Below are 22427 nucleotides of genomic sequence, written 5' to 3' on the forward strand. Positions count from 1 at the left end.
CTTTTTCTCATAATGTTTTATACTATCAACCTCTCCCCATTACTCGTATTCAAGAAAGGTTTTATGATGATAACTATTTTGAGTAATTACCAATATTGTCCATTGTCTTTAATAACTGACGTGGAGCAAGAGATACAATGCAAGTGAAGTAGAAGTAGATCAAGGGATATGATTTTATACCCAGACAGGCATTTAGGTGATCAAACACATTGGTCGTCAATCAATTCGTCACCGACACCACGTACACGTAGATACCAGTAAATCGAACAAAACAGCGTTTACAGTTTAATGATTTTTTTGTTTTAATCAAACTTTCGTACAAATGCTGGAGTATACAGTAGGACTTTGAACTTCATTTAATTATGCAGGTTGTTCTCCAATGATTTTTGTCCTAAATTTAATAAGCAATGAAACAACAAGGTTTGTGTCGTTCGTGGTCGAAATTTAACGCAAACGGCCGCGTTCACGAAGTGACACCATCCCACCAGAGCAATGCGGGTTTGTCAATTGGTGAAAATGTCGGTTTGTGTCAATTGGTGATTTCTTTTATGTATAATATTGTTTTCACCTTTGGGGTTTGTACGTGCCGTGTGTTGCAAAAAGTTGAACTATAGGGGTCAGTTCGTGAAAACAGAAGTTGCCAGAGTTCGGTGCAAAGTTGCAAAGCCTCGTTATGAACAAGTAGAGCTCCTGAAGCCTTGAATCGTCATTAAATTGTAGACCTCGATAGCATTATTTAAATGCAACAACAAGAAAACTTGCGAAAAACTGCGTGTGTCATTTCGTGGTTTCAGTGGCAAATTCGTAAATAGATGTATAAAATTACTTGCGAACGTGGTCATTCAAAAATAAATTAATCTTCTTTATACCATGGAGTTTAAACAAAAACATGTTTATTTATTTATTTATTTATTTTAAAATGTCTTCGCAGCATACCGCCGAATTGCGACATACTTAACAATCGTTAAAAATATAACAATAGTTATTTATACCAATCTTCTTTATACCAATTGTTTATTTGTTGTTATAAAGTTGTGCGCTGCACCTCATTACACCCCTCTGGATGTTCACGGATGCCCACTTTGCACATTGCCTCTGTGATCCTCCGTACCTGGCTGGCATCGGCCTTCTACCAGCAGATTGAATGTCGTTTCTGTTGATGTTATTCGATCACCTGATCGATCCTTACACTCTTAATGTATTCACATTCACCACCGTTCTCGGTGCTCATTTACAGTTGATCAACCCACAATAATAGGCTATTTTGCATACAGTCTAGAACCTTAACAAAAGAGTACTCCGTGAGCGTTCAGCTGGGCTTGGGTTGGTTCTTTGTTAAAATTGTTTACCCTCCCAGGTCACTGCATTGTGTCATTTAAAACTACAGTTTAAAGTCCACCGCTATACCACACTGGTTGTTTCTCGCTTGAGTATTATTAGGCCTGTACGCCCTTGATGTCGTGTGGTGTGTGGTGTGGCGCTGCCTTCATTCCTGCGCTGCGGTTTCGGCAAAAATAAATTCTGGTATTAATTTTGTGTCACTCCGACGCCACATTACACGGGTTCAACATTGGATCACGACGACGTATCCAGTTCATCAGCAGCTGTTTGGGCGAGTTACCGGTTCAACATGGACAATGATGGGTAAGTAAACTCACAAGATCATCCGTTACCGAAATAGAGAGCTGTCTCAAACATTCTACCTCCATGCTCAAACAGTATCTAGGCCTAACAATAATGTGTAACAGCGACGATCGGCTGAACATTATCGAGAACATTTTTCGAATCTATTTAATGTACTCAATGATTTCCCGTAGAATGGTGCCATGGGGGTGCAGTTAAAGTTATATGGGAATTATTGGGTTTTCACTTTAACTTCGTTGGCTCATATAAGTTAATATGGATTGGGAAAAAGTGTTGTCTCCGGGCTCAGCTTGAGTGATCTATGAGTATGATATACATTTGTCTCTTCCACAAAATGTATAATTGTTTATTTATGTTCAAAGGTTGGTTTAAATAGCGTTTTCTGCATTTGTCGGCTTTGAGTGCGACTGATTCATCGACCTGCACTGAAATCGGATGTTCAGTATCATGTATTCTGTTGGAATGGCAGCTTCTTGTTGCGTTGTGCCGCATGATTGTCCTTGCGTACCTCCATGATTTGACACTGTGAAGTGTGAACTAACAATGGCTAGCTGAACCATGGGGGTAGAAATAGTTGAACCACTGCGAACTGAGCATGGTTATAGTAATCAAAATTAACTGAAACGTGTGCTGCATGGAAGTGATTTCCTTTAGTGAAATATTGTTAATACAATAATCGTGAGAAATTAGTCCCCACACAGTGAAAAAGCTTGGTGGTGTAGAAGTATTTGCGAAATTGTCCGCGGGATTGCGTTGATAGGTCTGTGTGTCAATTAGAGACTCCGTCATTTTTTGTATATCTTACCAATAGTTCAACGTAAACCATACCGAAGAACCAAACTCCATGCAGCCCTGTCACCTTTCGTCAATGACCAGTATTCTCAATGTGTGTATCTCACCAGAATAATGTATGCATAAATAATAACAAATCTGTGGTAGGTTCGGCTCAATATTGGTCATCGGTGCAAGAAAATAATAGCAAAAAAAAAACCGCCAAAGCCGACACAAATGTGTGTGCTTTCAGATGCCTAAAAGGCTTCAGGCTTCTCCAAAAAGTACGCTACTTCAGAGGGAGCTGTTTTTCACAACAGCTCTCACTTGCTCTTTACCAAAGGTAGTTTTTATGCTGCATTTACTAGGTCAGGTTGACTGGGAAACTGGTTTTATAATTGGATTGTTAAGCCCGGTTCAAACTTCCTGCGAATGCGATACGAATTTTGACGTCACAAAACTGCGAAACATTTGCTGCATAAACGTTACGTCAACATTTACTTCGCATTCGCAGGAAGAATGAACCGGGCTTTACTTAAAGTCACCTGGAAATATTTTTTTTTTTCTCTCAAACATAAGAGTATATGCTTACGAACAATAAAACAATTTTTTTAGTATTTGTTTGTCACGATTTATATGTTTAAAAAATATATAAAGTTGTTTGGGGGGCTGACTCCGCCTACCCCTTTTGTGACGTCAATCGAGGCAGACTTTGCCTGCAATGCGTATAGTAAACACACGTGCAAAGTACATGTACGTCCAAGTCATGAGTTGGTACGTTTCAAAAAGTGTTTTTCTGCATTCAGTAGCAATACACCTGGTCGGCATTGCCGGAAAAAAACAATGTTTTTTCTTGTTGAAATGTTCAAACTCACGACTTGGTCCGTACATGTACTTTGCAATTGTGTTTACTCTACGCATTACAGGCAAAGTCTGCCTCGATTGACATCACGAACAGCGCCTTCACGGGTCGGGGTCTACTCTTAAATTTGTAAATAACATAAGAACTGATTTCTTAAAACCTTAGTTAACTGTTTATTCACATTCCACTCATCAAAACACATATAATGGTGACCAAAGCTTTATTTTGCAAAAATACCACTTCCAGGTGACTTTAAATTCCGCGTTATAGTTTCTGGGTCAATTTGATACGGTCTCCCCCACATGCCATGCCTGCACGTGCATATGCCTCTATGCATATACTGAACCAGAAATGGGGCCCATAATGTTTATAACCCGAAATTCTAGTAAAATCTGAACTGTGCGTCAAAGAATAACATAGTATTATCAGTATATACACGGAACCATAAGTTCAATCAGACACAAATTAACACATACTATTCATGATGCTGTTATTTTCTTTTTCAAATTCTTTCGAATGATAATTGAATAATAATCAGTAGTCCAACGGGCGGACCTTCATTTAATCAGTTAATGTCAACAAAGATTTGGTCCAGTGTTGATTTAGATGATTATAATAATCGTCCATGCCGTTATATTATAACATAGATGTTGCAGGCTTAAACACTTACCAAACATAAGGACCTATATAATAACCAAACAAAGTAATGGCCTAATTTGTTGTCCCCGGCATAGTCTTTTCCAAATTACAATTAATGGTTGGATGTGACCGATTGGTTGTCTATCCATGGTCTATCAAACAACCAACTGTTTGTAAAAGTGGATAACCTTCAAAACACACTAACACGCTTTATAAAACACCGGGTTTTATTTGTGCATCAAAGATAAAGATGAGAGCATTCAAACTTTACTAACAACCAACTTCAAAACAAGTATGGGCGTAGGGCAGTGCGTAATTTTGCATATGGAAACATATTACGAGCGGCCATTATTTCAAGTTTGTGGTTTACTTATTATTTCAAATTTTGGTTATAAATACATTGATGTTGTGGAATTGATTTTTACATGAGCCATGTCAGATTGGTGTGGTTCACGACGTAAAAGAACCCAGAACACCTTGGGGTAAACTCAGATGTTTCTTGTTCACATAGCAAGCACCCTTGTTTACAGGTTTCCTCAGGCTTGCGAGCTACCAGCGATTAAGTTCTCTTCATGATGATGAATCCTTGGTTCCATTACCAGAATTTATACATTTTGTTTTTCCTGCAGTACACCTTTAACCTGTGTGCAATTTTCCCAGACTGAAATGATCTGGTTTCCACCAATGTTATCATAAGCCGTTTGTGTCAATCATTACAATTCCCATCCACTGCAACTCCCAGGGAGTGCTTACCGCAACCTACCCGGAGTCACACCGCCGGGGTCCGCGCCGAACTCACGTCCGAGTAAATCTGTTCAGTCTGCCTCCATGATTCATTAAGTAACCTTTTGCCCAAATCTTGAACTCAAAACATGATCCGGTTCTGCTTATTTCACTTCCATTGGCTTAACATTGATCTATTGGTATGTTCACCAAGTCAGTTTCTTACGTCATGTATATCAGATAAAAAGACTATCCCCCTTTAAGGTTGTCCCCTACTTGCCTTTTCCCAGGTTCTATCGTGTAAACTTGGATGTGATCCCTTGTATATCGGTGATTGTTGTATGGATTCTGACTGGAAGCCCGGAACAATAATTACAAGGGGTGGGGAGGTGGAGAAACAACCAACATATAGGGCTGCAATGTATATAGCTCCATTGTAGAGCGCCGGCACGACATCCAAACGCATTGGTTCAAATCCTACTCTATAGTCTATTTTGTCACACCCCGCCAATCGGCATGTTTTATTTGTAAAAAAATTAACACGGTCTACGTTGCCAGATATGCCATACTCGTGAATAAGACAATTTATGTTAGTATGTGTTTGCTTTTTCTTAACAAGTAGACACTGCACTCAGCTGAACCTTTCACATTCTTATTTTATCGTTCGTATAATTATGTTGTGCCTTACTCAAACAATTAGGTTACGGTAATATAAACCAGTTAATGTTCGTACCTTAAAAACAACAATTTTATTTAAAAAAAACCACCATGAAACCCTGTTCACACGACAGCAATTCAGTATTAAAGGGTCCTTTGCTTAACTTTAGAATGGTTGCGAATTTGCACACTGTGTGAAATGACAACTGTCCTTAAAGGACGGTAACTGGTCAGTCCATTCACACGAAGTGCACTTTGTACACCTTCACAAATAATATATGATACAATTTAAGCAAGGGACACCTGTCGTGCTTTAGCCATCCTACGTAACTTGAATTGAAGATAAACTATGGACCATTGTAAAAACATGTCCTTCAGGAAGCATTTCCATCCATGAGCTTATAAAGATTCAGAAAAGATCAGAAAATAACTACATGTGAATTTCTGTTTGGCTACGGTGGAAAATACTTGCAGTATACAACTCTGTCCCTCTATTCGGTGAAATATATAGCCTTGTCTAAGGCTCTTTACGCAAGCACCGGCCTGCTCTGACTTGACGAAATGCATATATACTATACCGCACGGCACATAACAGTACTTGATACCGCGGGGTCGAAGCATGGCTTTTCGAGGTATCAACGAGGTTACAAAACGAGCCTCGTATCCTCGTTGATACCTCGAAAAGCCATGCTTCGACCCCGCGGTACTGTACTATTGTGTGCCGTGCGGTATAGTATCTATGCATTTCGTGAAGTCAGAGCGGACCGGTGCTTGCGTTAAGAGCCTTGGATAAGGCTATGAAATGTGTACTGCGACCTGTCAATGTCCCAACTAAATGTGTGCGACGCCGCCCCGACCAGGGAGCTGGGACTGTCTGGTGCACCAAAACTAGAAAGTGACAGATATGTCTGCATTTGGGCCATCCCAACATAACCCAATCAAGTTGGTACCGATCCAAACATGCTTGTGTGTGGAAGTTGTGACTCAAATACGGTCTTGTAGTCACGCATTTGTTCTAAACTTCGCACCGACCCCATCCATCACAATTCTCATACACAATCCCCACCCCCACCCCCCCCCCCCCCCCACATTCTCACTCGAAGCTTACGCTCTTCCCGGCCCTATCCCGACAGGCGAGCAAAGATATAGCATTATACCTGTAAAAACAATCCATTTTCTCCTACACCCATTCACCATTACACCTGTTTCACCCTCACAGCTAGCTCATACCCAAACCCTAACCGACACCCTGCTCGAACCATCTATGCTCGAACCCATGCTTCATACTTGTACCACGTTTCACAGCAACCCCGTATTCAACTGAACCGAGGTTGACCTTCATTCATTCATACACACGTGGGCGTATAGTTGATACATGATGTCGTATCATTTCCATTGCTCTATTAACCAAACCACGAGTTCTCATGACGTATCAATGGGAGTATTGACTGATGACGTCAGAAATATTCGACCTTCAAAATTTGCATATTAAATTCCCACCTTCCTATACACACATTTCTACCTACCATGCATACACACTGTACGGTGTAAACGGGTATTATGTGAGTCAGTAAGTATTAAGATATTACGGGAGTGCGTGGGAATAAATGCAACCATCCAAACACACACATCACGGCCATTTTGTACCAGTGAGTTTGTTTACTAATATTCGAGAAAAGATTAAGACGTACTCTAGTGTTTGGAAAAAATTTCGAGTAAAAATCATGAGTAACGGTTACGTGTTGTGTAATGGTTCAGGAGGAACACCCCATATAAGGTATGAAGTTAATTGTTGTTATTTTTAGTATGTTATTTGATAATATTTTGAATGCTTTGCATGGTCAGTGACGGTATTTCTTAAATCACGGAAACGTATATACGATGACGTGGACCGTGTGATGAACTGTCTCTTATTTAGATCCCCGGTTAGGGTCGTATACTATAAACCACGAGGAAACACTATTTCACCATGTTACAAACCGATAGACACCGTCGTGTTATCTTTCAGTTTGGAAAGACAGTAATTTTCAATTTGGACTATTTTACACTTCACAATTCAAGTGTAAGTTGAGTGTAGATTTGTGACAAATAGTCAACAAATCTGAATTGTCACGAATCTTGAATTGTCCCTTCTAGAATGTTAGGCAATTCCTATATACCTTCATGAATAGGCCTACAAGTGATTTTCTGACTGAACTGTACCATCTAGAATTAGCAGAGATTCTCTGAAAGATAGAACGTAAGCCCTACATGTATACGAGATTTTCTGAATTGTGACAATATGTAGAATATTATGAGAGATTTCCACATACAGAGCAATTATTACAAATTACTTTGGATATTATGTTGCTCGATAAGGCCATCTATGGGTTTGCAGCATTCTCCCGTTCATTATGCTGCACGGAGCCGCCCAACGGTAGTGACATGTCTTCCTCATTGCAATTGTGTGTCATCATTTGCTTCTCAATGTCACCAATAACATTATTTTACAATCCGCTGTCCAATTTGATTAAGACTTGCTTGGAATAGTAACTTCAAGTCGCATTCAAAGTCCGGAAAATAAATGTTGCCAACTGCCTACCAAAATACCAGTTAATTAACTGTCAACAAAAATATCACTCTGTCAAGCCAAGGTTTCATAAAGCCCTAAGATTCATCAACTAAGATGAGTTGTCAGTGTTGCCATTGTGATTTATGGCGACCTCACACTTTGCTTAGCAATTTTCGAAACGGCCCCTTGCCCTATAATCTCACAACTTTTCTAAACACTTCAATTATGGGTTTTTTCCATTTAAGATGTTCTATTTATTTTCTGTTTTTTTAACTAATACTTATTGTGATAGACCATTTTCTGTCTTTTAACAATGTATTTTCTATTGAAATAATATTTTAACTCCTCTAATGTTTTTATAACGATGTAGATAATGTCGCAGTTCAGCGGTATACTGCTTTGACTTTTTGTAAACAAATAACATGTCCCAAGACAGCCACCTTTTAAAAAATCAAGGTTGATTTTGCGTAATATACTTGTACTGTGATATATTTTGACAATTGTCTTTCATAAACAAAACAAGCGACTACGAAGAGCAAAAGATAAAACTGAATAAAAAACTGAATGTGCTGTTTCTTGTGCTTTTTATGTGTGTGCATAAATTTGCTTTCTATTGTATTTAATTTCAATTTTTATTGTAAAGCGCATTGGTCTATTTTGGAAATGCGCTATATAAATCTTTTTAATAATAATAATAATAATAATAATAATAATAATAATAATAATAATAATAATAATAATAATAATAATAATAATAATAATAATAATAATAATAATAAACATTTGCGTTAAGCTTTCTCACTTCCTTTATCTATAAAATACGACAATTTTTGTGATTTAATTCATTAGATATGAAGATCCGTCAGCAATGGAAAAACCAAGCAAGCAGGGGCAACCGCAGGGCTTTGATGACGTAGAGTAAGTTTAGTCTGTTCATTAAGTAGTATTTGAAGCGTTGCACGATGTGGAATTTTTTTTATTTTTATGAACATTTCTTTTGTTGATGAACAAACCGCCTCAGTTGGAATGGACTGCAGAATGTTTGTAAAAAACTCAGTCGTTTTAACAGATTTTTAAACAAATTTACGATTTCTGCATACTCGTAATTAAATAAAATACCTTCCATAATTATTTGTTTTGTTTCAACAGAATCAACACAACTCACTTTATTCGAAGAACTGCTCTTGAGTTGAAATGATTTTGTAGAGAATTTTTTTTAACACATTTTGATAGATGTTGTTGTTTCAAGACGAAGAACATGCACAATGTTTGTTTGGTAGAGGCCAGGACGCTGCACAGAATTCATGTGGAATGCAGCATTCATTTAGAGGAGAAATAGACTTGAGAAAATTAACAGCCATTTGAAATGTTAAACCCTTTTTTCCAGGTCAAATCTACCTTAAATCGGATTTTTAAAATTATTATTATTAATTTTTGTTCTTCAGTTTAAGTGTATCAGCCAGTGTAAAGAAGGGAAAACACCATTCGGATCCTCCCAAATACAACGATGATGTGTAAGTAAATCATATCCAAACTGAATATTTACATTGCGTAATTTTTTTCTTAGAGCCTAAAAAAAGGTGGTAGATCTTATTGTACTATAGCATCTTGCAAATTCATTTGAAGGCAGTGGACACTTTCGGTAATTACTCAAAATAATTATTGGCATAAAACCTTACTTGGTAACGAGTAATGGGGAGAGGTTGGTAGTATAACACATTGTGAGAAACGGCTCCCTCTGAAGTGACGTAGTTTTCGAGAAAGAAGTAATTTTTCCACGAATTCGATTTCGAGACCCCAGAATAAGAGTTTGAGGTCTCTAAATCAAGCATCTGAAAGCACAGAACTTCGTGTGACAAGGGTGTTTTTTCTTTCATTATTGATTTGCAACTTCGACGACCAATTAAGCTCAAATTATCACAGGTTTTTTATTTTATGCATATGTTGAGATACACGAAGTCTTTCATCATTACCATTAGTGTCCAGTGTCTTTAAAAGCCACTTGGTTGACATGAAATTGTTCGTCGGAAAATAAGTCATGCAACATGTTATTTGTGTTTGTACGATTAATTTCTCTGGTGGAGGCCATGATAACTAAGTTTGTTCAATGTATTCATTTTTTGTGTGACCAGTTACATTCTAAATGATGAGAAAGGTCAACATTTTGCGATTCGGTAGCTTCAGAGCTCTTTTTCAGAAATCCCGCTTTAATCAAAGTCCCAATCTTTAAAAAAATTGTCCTTACCTCAACCTCGTCCACAGGGAGGCATCTAAGAAGACATCAGGCGACAAAGAGAAAAGAAAGGGCGTCCCCTCGTGTTGGTTCGTCGCCTTGGTGTTATTACTTGGTGTTGGCGTCATTGCGGCCTTACTGGTTGGGTTATACCTCGGCCATCCCGATCCCGCCTTAGATCCGTATCAATTATTCGGAGGAGCTGTCTCGTCCGATCACAAACTCTGCTCAGAAGTCGGAAGGTGAGCTAAGACTAGAGAAGAAAGAACTTACTTTGTACATATATATTATTTGAAGGTTTGGATGGTTTGAATAATATTATAAGCTATAAATAATAGTAAACTTGGGTATATACAACCATGTAATATATCTCTATTTAGAGAGTGTTGGCTTTGAAAATAATAATAGTTATAGTTTTCATTTATATAGCGCATTATATGAATTAACATCTCTATGCGCTTTACCCCACTTCAAATTACACTTACAACAGAAAATATAAACACGAATAACAGAACTTTTAAAAGTACACATACTTTATACACAATTAGCAAAACGGCTTGTTTGGACGTTTCTAACAGTAACTCTGCTCGTCTTCAGGCGAGAGAAAAAGAAGACGAGCGTGCAAACTACTGTTCGAAATACATACTCCTTACTCCATACATACTCCTTTCAAAAGTTGTCCGTATAAAATGAAAAGTGTCCAAGAATATTTGTAGATTTGACGAGTACGTTTAGGTCATCCATAACGATTTTGTTATAACAGTTTAGTATCTCAATCAGTTAACAAACCACTCAGTAATTCTTTGGTAAATTCTCCTTAAATTTCAAAAATTATGATCAAGATTTTTTACAATAGTAATGTGTTTTTTTTCACTCAGAGATATCATGATAAATGGCGGCAACAGCATTGACGCTGCCATAGCGACCGTGTTCTGCGTGGGCGTGGTCAACCTACAGGTTGGAGGTATTGGTGGAGGGGGTTTCCTGACTTTTTACCACAAGGCCAATGGTACTGTACTCACCATAGACTCCCAGGTTGCTGCTCCCGCCTATGCTGAGCCTAACATGTTCAACAACTCAGAAGCAGAAGCTTTTAAAGGTAAAGTCAGGAAAAATGAATGTGGAATGAGGTTTTTTTTTTTTTTTTTTGCAAGTCGCCTGACACACAAGGCCTGAAGGCCACTTCAAGGTGTGGGCTACAATTATATTTTCCAGAGGCCGTTGCCACCTACTCCTAGGGCTGAAACAGGGTTACCCCCTTTCACAGTCCTTACGGATGTAGGCTTGGGTATGATCAATTCGAAGTTTGGCCGGTAGAGCAGAAAGCACTACCTCCCCAATTGTATGTAGCAAGTGTCACGACCGGGATCCTAACCCACACCCCGCTGATCAAACACCAGTGCTTGAATCCGGTGCTCTTAACCGCTCGGCCATGACACTGCCACATGGCTGTGAAATTTATTTAAACTAAGTTTGTTATTCTGCCTGTGCTACACCTGATGTTATGTGTTATGGGAGTACAGTAGAACCTTCTAAATGCCTCACAGCCTTATACATAATTACAAATAAAAAAATTATGAAAATTTATATAGCTCACAAATCCAACAAAGTGCGCATGGCGCTAAATAAACCAAAAACATACATATTGTAGACCTACATCTAACCAAAATTAAAGCCTAAGCTGACCAAACAAGTTAGAGCTGGTGGAATAGATATACAATACAAATGCAATATCTTTATAAGAAAACATCCAAGTTGAAAAAAACCCAATTACAACCATTTACTCAAACACTTGTTTGAAAAGATGTGTTTTAAGGTTTGTTTTTAATTGGGTTACATGTAGATCACAACCTGATGTTTCTTCATTCAAATATAATCTTAAACTCTGGAGATACCCGTTTCCCGAAAAATGGATTAGTCTCGCTTCATTATAATTGGATTCTTTTTATGTTAAAGTCAATGTTTGTTTATGTTAAAAGCAGCAGTGGACACTATTGGTAATTGTCAAAGATTAGCCTTCACAGTTGGTGTATCTCAACATATGCATACAATAGCAAACCTCTCAACATTTTAGCTCAATCGGTCATCGAACTTGCGAGATAATAATGAAAGAAAAAAACACCCTTGTCACACGAAGTTGTGTGCGTATAGATGGTTGATTTCGAGACCTCAAGTTCTAAACCAGAGGTCTTGAAATCAAATTCGTGGAAAATTACTTCTTTCTCGAAAAAGTGTCCACTGCCTTTAAAGTGCACACTATTCATAATTACTCAAAATAATGATTAGCTTAAAACCTCACTTGGTAACGAGTAATTGGGAGAGGTTGATAGTATAACACATTGTGAGAAACGGCTCCCCGAGTGACGTAGTTTTTGAAAAAGAAGTAATTTTCCACGGGTTTGATTTCGAGGCCTCATAATAAGATGTTGAGGTCTCGAAATCAAGCATCTGTAAGCACACAACTTCGTTTGATAAAGGTGTTTTTCTTTCATTGATCTCACAACTTCGACGACCGATTGAGCTCAAAATTTACCCCTCTTTACAGGTGGCAGAGCAATCGCAATACCTGGGGAAGTAGCCGGTCTCTATAACGCATCCAAACTGTATGGGGGCGACATATCGTGGGCCGCTCTTCTGGAACCTTCCATTCGTTTAGCAAAGGGAGGTTTCGCAATAACAGAATCGCTAGCCAATGCAATGACAGCCAGCAAAGAGGATATTCTTGAAGATGTGTATATGAGGTAAAATCAATTAATAATAATAATAATAATAATAATAATAATAATAATAATAATAATAATAATAATAATAATAATAATAATGAACGTTTTGAAAATTTTGTAGACCTGAATTATTTTTTACATGATTGCAGAATAATTTACCAAAAAAGACAATGTACACGATGTGTACAAGAATGGTCATGATTGATGGAAAACTTACTTTGGAAGTTTTTGCTTATAGAATGGTGCCAGTACTGTTTTTCAAAAATGTGACATAATTTTGAAAATTACTTGATTTGACTTCAGATGACCAGAAATGATTGATTGATTGATTGATAGCAGATTATTTGAAACTCACCAATAAGTAATGTGTATAGATTTGCTCAAGAATGGTCATGGTCGATGGAAAACTTTCATTGTGCATACATTACATTGATATGGCAAAATATCAACCAGGTTATTCATGTTGAAAGTGTTATATAATACCAACCAAAACGAACTATTCTGAAGAAATACTTCCAGTTCTTCTTAAGATGACCTGCAATGAATTGACTTATTTGCATTATTCATTACAAACTTCCAGAAACATCCTAGCCCCTGAGGGTGTCACGTGGAGACACCATTACTCTGCCTCATCTGGCTTGAGATGTCTTTAATTGACTAAAGTTGACTTGAAACGACTTGAATTGACTTGCAATTAATTGACTTTCATAACACACTTTCAGTAACATCCTAGCCCCTGAGGGTGTTCTGAAGTCACGTGGAGACACCATTACTCTGCCTCATCTTGCTGATACTCTTAAGAAAATCGCTAAGGATGGAGCTAAAGGCTTCTATGAGGGAAGTCTAGCCGAGGACATCGTGGCAGACGTTGCAGAGGCAGGTAAGGTTATATTAAGGTAGAGTGTAGACTTGATTCAAGTCCCGTTCACGTGTGAGGGGTCCTTAAGCATCTCGCGCCAGCTACACCGTATAGCAGAGCGCGCTCGCCATTAACATGTGGTCCCCAGAACAGGTTGGTTTGGAATGCAGAGCGTCACAAAACAATAGTGTTTTTTTTCTTCTGGCAGTCACACGTGATTGGAACTTGAGTCAAGTCTAGGTAGAGTGCGAACTTCTTACACTTAATTGAGTTTTAAAGGCGCTGGACCTCTTTGTAATTATACTCAAAATAATTGTCATAAAATCGTAATTGGTAACGAGCATCAAAGCTGTTGAAAGTGAGAAAAGGCTTTGAGAAACTGCTCCCTCTGACGTAACGTATTTTTCGAGAAAGGGGTATTTTCTCACTTGAGTAAAACATACTTTAGGCCTGAGCCTTTTATTAGACTTTTGGCAGCACACAAATTTGTGCAGCAATGATGTCTTGTTTTTGTATTTGTTCATGCAACTTCGATGATCAATAAATAAGTCAATATTATTTTGAGATACACCAAGTGAAATTACCCGTCTTTGACAATTAACAAAGGTGTTCATTGCCTTTAAAATTTGCATACGGGAATTCTAAAACGCTCCACAAGAAGTTATATAGGAGGATGCTACATGGACAGTACAGCAGTGCCCTGTTCTTTCTCACGATCTGTTGAAAGTCATTATAGGCGCCATTGCTCGCTAGGAGTTTGATCAAATTTGGATGAAAAATAAAAACTTGTCAAGTAAAGCCCTTTTCTCCCAAATCCGGCTTGTGCTCCCTGGATCCGGCTTGGGCCATATCAACGTGTTTGGCAGTGTCCAAGTTGCACAGTGTTTAATATTAAACTGTGAGACTGGACAACGGCCTTCAAACTGACATAATAGTGATGATGACGAACAGCACCGGAAAATTCAAACCCTGTACGTCTTTTTTTCTTCAAAATTGATTCAAATTTACCAACTCAGTCAGTTCCCTTGTCAATTTCAATGACTTTAGAGCTGTGTTGTCTCTTCCAATCAAAACCACTTCAATTTTGTTTTATTATGTTTATACTTTATTTTGTCTTATTTTAACTTAATAACCAAATCCCATTTTGAAATATTGGTTGCAGGTGGAAACATTACCTTAGAAGATTTGAAGCATTACAGTTCTCTGGTTAAGAAGCCTGTATCTGTAGAGCTTGGCGGTGGACAACTCTATGCAGCTGGGGGCATTAAGACCTACGCACCACCTCCGCCATCTAGCGGAATTGTTACAACTTATATTCTTAATCTTTTAGAAGGTAAGTGTCAAGGATAAATAGTTTTTATTTCGTAGGTCTCTGCAATCAATAAATTCAAGGTTTCTTAAAAAGTAATATGGCAAAGGCTGAATTGAGTCTAATACATGTACAGCGATTAATTCAAAACGCGAAATAAATTGTCTTTTTTTCTTATAAAATATTGCATTTCAGACAGAAATATTTAAAGAGATGTTTTGTAAGTTTTTCGTAAATCTGTGATCTCAGACGAGTTTTTCTTTTTTTTTACCAATTCTGTAATGTTCCTTTAATATAATAGATGTTAAATTTGTATCGGGGATAAAGGATATTAGTTTTTTTTTGTTTTGTTTTACCCATATACACCTATGTGTGTAGCACTGTATACTAAGTACTTCCCCGAGTCCTGTGAAAAAAAAAAACAGCGGTTAATACTCGGGTGGGATTCGAACCCCCGACCTTTGTAATTCCAGAGCAGTGTCATACCAAGTTGGTATGACACTGCTCTGGAATTGCAAAGGTCGTGTATGACACTGCTCTGGAATTGCAAAGGTCGGGGGTTCGAATCCCACCCGAGTAAAATGCCTGTGGTTTTTTTCACAGGACTCGGGAAAGTACTGAGTATACAGTGCTACACACATCGGTGTATATGGGAAAGAAAAAAAACCTAATGTTCCTTTAATTCTTTAACTTTGTTTATTCGCGCCTTTTATCTGTTTCCATAGGCTACGACTTCTCCCTGTGGAGTGTGGAGCCTGATAAGGTTGTAGAGACTTACCATCATATGCTGGAGGCTTTCAAGTTTGCCTTCGCTAATCGGAGCAGGTTGGGAGACCCTGCATTTGAAAAATCCGTAGGGAAGGTATGCTTTTGATGCTCTAGTTTATTTGTTGGTTTGTTCGGGCTTGTTTGTTGTTTTTGGGGGGGTGGGGGTGTGTTTTTTGTAAGTTTGTTGGGTTATTGGTTTATTGGCTGGGGTGTTTGTTTGTTTGTTTGGTTGTTTCTTTATATATATTTTTCCTCAAGGGAACTCAGCAAACTCCCACATGGGGGTAAAACACCAAGCTAGCAACAGTCAATCTCTTTTATCACACTTGTTTCTATGGTTTTGTTTTTATTATCATAGGCTGTCAATGAGATGTTGTCATCATCAACCAGTGAAATACGCGCAGAGATCAAAGACACCGCTCAAGATTTTAGTCACTATGGCAGTGTGTACGCCACTCAGACTGATACCCCTGGAGGTGCCACTCACGTGTCTGTAGTAGACAGGGATGGAAATGCTGTTTCCTACACAACCTCAATCAGCCTCGAGTAAGTCGTTCAATGTTCCCGTGTTTACACATGTATTCCATTTTATGAAGACATTTTTAATCTATACTTATTGGGGAAAGCATGTCGCTATTGAAATGGTTTGGGTACTCTTTATTCAAAACAAAACACAATGGCTAAAGATTTTTTTTAATGAAACTGTTTGAAGACAGTGATGGTAGCACCTCGATATTGTTTGCCGAAGTGCTGTAGTTTATGAGAAATAAATTTCGTCTTTGGAGAAGACAATTGTTTTAGCCTGTAAAATGTGTTTACGCGACTCTCTGGAAAAACATGATATTGCTCTGAGATTTTCAATTTTTTTAACACACTAATCAACTAATTAACACACATTGGTGTATATGGTATACAAAAATAATTAATATTCTTAATCACCTATACAAAGTTGCATGTATTTTTTTCAAATTGTTGCGGTACCCACTGCTAAAATATACGATGAACTGCCTCTAAGTACCGGACAATTTCGGTGATCTAGTTGGTAAGGCACTGCTCTAGAATTGCAAGGGTCGGGGGATCGTGGGTTCGAATCCCACCTGAGTAATATGCCTGTGATGTTTTTTTTCCCAGGACTCGGAAAGTACCGAGTACACGGTGCTCATGCACAAGTTGAGGTTGTTACTTTGCCATAATCATGAAATTTTTTCGTCTTATAATTTGACATGATATTTATTTTTTAAATTGTTTAGTTTTGGCGCCAAAAGGCGGGGCAACCGCACTGGTATCCAATTCAACGCAGGGATGGGTGATTTTACGTTACCGAGCAGTCCAGAAGTAGACAACCTTAAACCATCGCCAAAAAACTATATCATGGCAGGGAAGCGCCCTCTCTCGTCCATGTCTCCGATGATTCTTGTGGAGGCATCGGGCGAGGTGAAGGCCGTGGTTGGTGCATCAGGAGGATCCGAAATGATTACATCAACTGCCATGGTAAGCGAAAAATTGAGAGTCCTTACCGGTCTATGGGAACCAATAATTTGTACTATGTGGTTTGTGTTTGGTAATGATAGGTACAAATAATGAGTGTCTGGGGTACTTTTTCTGGGAAAGCTGTAGTGTTTATTCAAAATAATATTTTGTAGATTCGCGATAATTTTGTTTGCTGAACGATTTGAGGAGTTAAAGAAGTGATCATCTGCTCACTTTCCCAATGTGAACTCTTAATTTTATCCAAATTAAACATTGACAAATGTTATTTAAAATTGTAAGTAATGAATGCATTCCCATGACGTCATCATCACAGTCTATTGGTTTGGTGTCATTTTGGGAATCAATGCACGATTAAGTGGGTATAGGGATACACACATCTGTTGGCATTTGACATAAGGTTTAAACATTGACATATTATCTCCTCGGCATATTAAATCACTAGTGCATGAGATATTGCCCAATTCTCGTATAGCAGGGTTTATTACAACGTCCCACTTCAACTCTTGCGCATTTTTGATATAGGTATTGTAATCACTGTGTAATTTGCCTTCCCCCCGTATAGATGGCGATACAATCTATATGGTTCGAGGAGAATGTCATTGCAGCGATGAAGAGGTCCCGAATTCACACGGAATTGACCACAGACAATGGAAAAGTGACGTTTAAATATGAGCAAGATCTGCCAGAGGTAAGTTTGAGCTTGAAGAGATAACAACCATTTTTGTGCTCACCGTTTGTCGATATATTGAGTATTGATAAGTTACTCGGTTCAAGGGCACTTTAAAAACATTGTTGGCTACCAAATACTTAGGTTAGCTTTTTGTTATCATGTATGCATCTCTGCCTTGTTAATAAAAGGTTGTGTCACTTATTGGCGCCATTCTACTTACTCCTTCTACTAGTCACTTTTGTTTTATTATCTGTGATTTATAGTTATTAATACTATAAACGGTATTACTATTATATTCTCTCGTAACAAGTACTCTCTTTATTATTGAAATAAAACATTTATGTTTGCAACCTTATACAACGAGCACAATTTACCTAAATTTCTAACATTTTGCTTTGCTACTTTTTACTCTTCACCTTCACAGAATATAAAGACTGGTTTAACATCAAAGGGACATATAGGTGACGCCTCTGCTCCTCCTCTGACGTCATCTGTTAACATGATTATGCAGACGAAGAAAAATAGGTTTTACACCAACTCAGATACAAGGGTAACAGGTTCAGGATACGCAGTACTCTAAGAAGAAAAAAACTTCGTGGTTTAATACATTGTATAACTTTCAACATTGATTTATATAACATTCTTTTGGAAGTGTACATTTCTCAGAAGTGAGGACCCAGCCCCTTTCCTCTAATAACTTTAGGAAAGAGCCTTCTTTGGTTTTGACAACAACGGGGCCAAGCTAGCCAGGGCCAAAGATGTGGATTCGAAAAGGTCGTCTGTATTTGCAAACGGAATCAGGGCAAACATATTGAGCTGCTTAAATTTAAGAATTTTGTGCGTTCTTTTTTATATGCCGATCACTTGATTCTTGAAAATGTAAATCTTTCCATGTCTAATTTTTCTGTAAAAGAAATCCGATTAAATGAAGGGTTCCCAAATAACATTGTCTAAATAATATTATAGTGTCACATAGCAAATGGTAAACCTTTCTAAATGGTTCCATTTCTCTTTCAGACAGGTTTAATTTTAAAGGCAGCGGACACTATTGGTAATTACTCAAAATAATTATCAGCACAAAACCTTTATTGGTGACGTGTAATGGGGAGAGGTTTATGGTATAACACATTGTGAGAAACGGCTCCCTCTGAAGTGCCATAGTTTTCGAGAAAGAAGTAATTTTCCACGAATTTGGTTTCGAGACCTCAGATTTAGAACTTGAGGTCTCGAAATCAACCATTTAAACGTACACAACTTCTTGTGACAGGAGTTTTTTCTTCGTTCATTATTATCTCGCAACTTCGATGACCGATTGAGCTCAAATTTTCACAGGTTTGTTATTTTATGCATATTATGTTTAAACACACCAACTGTGAAGGCTAGTCTTTGACAATTACCGATAGTGTCCACTGCCTCTAAATGAAATCAGGCTTCTTTGTAACTTGTGTAATCTTTGTTCCAATAAAACTTTTCCTTATTCACATAATAAAAATAACAAAAACAATCTTGCTTATAAGGAAAGTTTGAGTAATAAAAGTGAGTGTTTTATATATTGAAGTAAAGAACGTTTTAAAAAAAGATCTAGCCTTTTAAACGTAGTGGATTTTTGGTCTCTAATTATTCAAATTGCCACCATTGTACTATATTTTGTTTTCAGCAAATGTATTTTTTATATATACATCTCATCTAATTGTATATTGACTACAATGGGAAATAAGTGACAGTGTTGGCACCTATCGACTTACAGTTAGTAGTTTTCTAATGTAGAGCTAATGTAAATTATTCCTTGAGAGATTCTTCAGGACTTCTTTTTTGTTTGGTTCATAATGAGATGATACGCACCACCACATGTATAATAATATATTTTACTCAAGATAAAAAAAGTAATTCTTACATTATACCCAGTGATATGTATATACCTGTGAACTATAGTTAATTCTGGTTGTTTTTCTATAATTGTGTTTACCATGTGGTGTTGGAAAATCATTTTGGAAAATATGCCATTTTTAAATAAAAACATCTTATCTGATTTTTACCTAATGAAACATGTGTCCTGTTGGTATTTTTTATTAGTATTCCAAAGAAACGTAGTTCTGCCGAAGAATTGATCGGAATTATAAGGCGTGAGATATTTTCTTCCACGGTAATAAAACAATACCAAAAAAATAAAAAACAATGTGTGGCGTGGGGTGGGGGTCTGTGCATACATTGTAGTCTTCTCAAACATTAATGTTTTCCCCGTTTGTGTAAGTAGCCAGTCTCTGTCTTAGTGTTATGCCCTGCGGAGGCGAAGCAACCGAAAGGGGCACACTCTGTTACCGACATGTCCTTCCGTCGGGGGGGGGGGTGTACAAATTATATATAACTCAGAAGGATTCGAAACTTTTCTTTTGGATTGGCCCTTGGATCCCCCACCCCAGTGTTCTGTCCTTTTTGGACTACAGGCAAAAAAACATTTTCATTATGGCTAAAACATAGAAAATTTGGTCTGAGCAATATTTTGAGACTCTAACTTGGTTTGTTGGTCTTTCTTGGGGATTCGTCTTGGGATTCCCCCCTTCCACCCCAGAGTTCTGACGCTGTTGGACTATAGGCATAACAATGGTCATTGAGGCTAAAACAAAGGAATTTTTGTTTGAGCATTTCCTCGAGAAGTACTTGTCACAACTAAACCGCACTTGGTTTGTGGATTGGTCTTTATTTAAGGATTGGTCTTGGGATCCCACAGAAGCCTATTGCTTTTGGACACCATGCCAAACTTTCAGGTCATTGTGACCAAATGACTAAAACAAAAGAAATGTTGCCATAACCGAGTTGGTGGAAGTTACAATCGGCAGTGACAACAAGATAGTTTTGAATGTTAATGTTAGTTTATTTGCCGTATTTACAAGCTTTAGAATACGAATTATGTTCATACGGAACTAAAACGACAGCCATGGTTCTTTGAAAGTACATTGAAATAACACAAGTGTAAATATCTCCCCATCTTTTCCAAAACAGGATTCCAAATGGTTATAGTATAAACTTTGAAGGTTTGAGATATGACAAATTAAAACTGAAAATAGGAGCTAATAAACAGCGAATCATTGAGTCGAAAACAATGATGTGTTTGTACATCAATCCACAGTAATTATCAAGTAAGTAACACAATGTTGCATTTAAAATGTACAAGCCCCAGCCCAGCCTGGTAGGGACCAAAAGGACGGCCTCATAGCACCTGGGCGGTCCCGGGCGGCATGGAAGCTGTGGCAATCTGCATCAGAACGCAATGGTTGGGCGGCTCTACGTCTCCCATGATGGATTCAGAGAATGATGATAATGATGATGATGTCCTTGCAACTCTGAGAGTCTGTAAACAATAAAGTCATCTTTTGATTACAATATAAGCGCTGAACTTCAAAAGTAATTTTTACTTGCGCTTGAAATTGTTTAGTCCTTTAAAATGCTGTAAAAAAAGTTTCACATGCAACAGTCAATTATATTTCTCCAATAACTTTCTGGATGTGTAGTCAACGATTGTTATATCACTTTTGTCCACTATCCGATTGGATTTCATTGTTTAGTTCTCCATTTGCCTGATTTTGATTCTCAAACAGTGGGTTTCTTCCTTCTATACTGATGTTATTGTGGGTTGAGGTTACTATAAGTATTGTTTGAAGCTTTGCATGGTGTGGAGAAATAAGAAGAAACTATAAATAAATAGTGAACTTGCGGGTACAATCACGTGTAAACGTCTCTTATGGGTGAGTGTTGGTTCTACAAAGAGCCGGTTGGGTCTCGACGTTTCGAACATAACACTCTGCTCGTCTTCAGGAGGTTCCTATAGTTCAAACAAGTGGTCACAGATGCCTCCATCATTTTCTTCGCCAGTCATTTCTAAGTGGTCCACTTACCAGGTGGGCAATCTTGTTCTATCAGATTGAAGGAGTGACATCGAGGGTGTGATCGGCAAGACTTGCCGCACGACACAACACCATTGCCCATTAGCTCCTTCATGGCGTGGTGTAGCAGGCACTGAGGAGTGAGGCGGCCGTTAATGCCGGGCAGCGTGGTGGATACCGGTGTGGATACATGTCGCTCACATATTGCGTACTTCGGATCATAGCAGTCAGTATCGTCCCATTGATCTCGCCAAATTTGTCCACAATTATACATTTTGTATCGATCGCTTGGTTGTCCTATCCCCCAGTTCTCGTATCCATTTGTCTCATCCTTCAATGGACAGTCCTGCCACTTTCTCTCCTCCTCGATGTCATTGCAACAAATCCAAAGTTCGGCGCCTTGTGTCTGGTCAAGGTTTTTCTGGAACAGTTCCCGATATATGTCATTTTCTTCGGATTGGGAGTTTGGGATGGCTATAATGGCTCGTGACTCGGCACAAGTGCGATTTGCTTCGTACCAATCCATCATGTCAGTTATAATGAAGTAACATGACTCGCCGTATCGGTGCCAATCACGAGGGCAGATTTCAGCCAGCAGACAGCCAAAACAAACACACAGAACGAATATTGGTTGAATAATATTCAT

General features: G+C 38.1%; 2 protein-coding genes across 2 annotated transcripts; one reads left to right on the forward strand and one right to left on the reverse strand.

Moving 5' to 3' along the window:
• The first annotated feature begins 1392 nt into the window (after positions 1-1392).
• On the forward strand, positions 1393-19945 carry LOC139938983 (glutathione hydrolase 1 proenzyme-like). Its single transcript, XM_071934674.1, has 13 exons — positions 1393-1644; positions 8697-8765; positions 9293-9361; positions 10110-10322; positions 10959-11179; positions 12626-12821; positions 13526-13683; positions 14825-14995; positions 15697-15833; positions 16098-16285; positions 16990-17230; positions 17793-17918; positions 18325-19945. The coding sequence occupies exons 1-13, from the start codon at positions 1631-1633 to the stop codon at positions 18478-18480; spliced, it is 1959 nt and encodes a 652-aa protein (XP_071790775.1). The 5' UTR covers positions 1393-1630; the 3' UTR covers positions 18481-19945.
• Positions 19946-21108: 1163 nt separating this feature from the next.
• LOC139938213 (L-selectin-like) lies at positions 21109-22427 on the reverse strand. The gene is made up of 3 exons (XM_071933614.1): positions 21794-22427; positions 21476-21540; positions 21109-21249 (listed from the first exon to the last, which is right to left on the reverse strand). Exons 1-3 carry the CDS (start codon positions 22425-22427, stop codon positions 21109-21111), a joined length of 840 nt encoding a protein of 279 aa, XP_071789715.1.

This window comes from Asterias amurensis, chromosome 6, assembly GCF_032118995.1.
Source record: "Asterias amurensis chromosome 6, ASM3211899v1".
NCBI lineage: Eukaryota > Metazoa > Echinodermata > Asteroidea > Forcipulatida > Asteriidae > Asterias > Asterias amurensis.

Coding starts and splice junctions, on each gene's coding strand:
- LOC139938983 (XM_071934674.1), top strand. Junction 9,362..10,109: donor CCCAAATACAACGATGATGT/GTAAGTAAATCA, acceptor CCTCGTCCACAG/GGAGGCATCTAAGAAGACAT. Junction 12,822..13,525: donor CTTGAAGATGTGTATATGAG/GTAAAATCAATT, acceptor ACACACTTTCAG/TAACATCCTAGCCCCTGAGG.
- LOC139938213 (XM_071933614.1), bottom strand. CDS start 22,427: ATGAATATTATTCAACCAATATTCGTTCTGTGTGTTTGTTTTGGCTGT. Junction 21,541..21,793: donor AGAACAAGATTGCCCACCTG/GTAAGTGGACCA, acceptor CAATACTTATAG/TAACCTCAACCCACAATAAC. Junction 21,250..21,475: donor TGTTTGAGAATCAAAATCAG/GCAAATGGAGAA, acceptor TATTGTTTACAG/ACTCTCAGAGTTGCAAGGAC.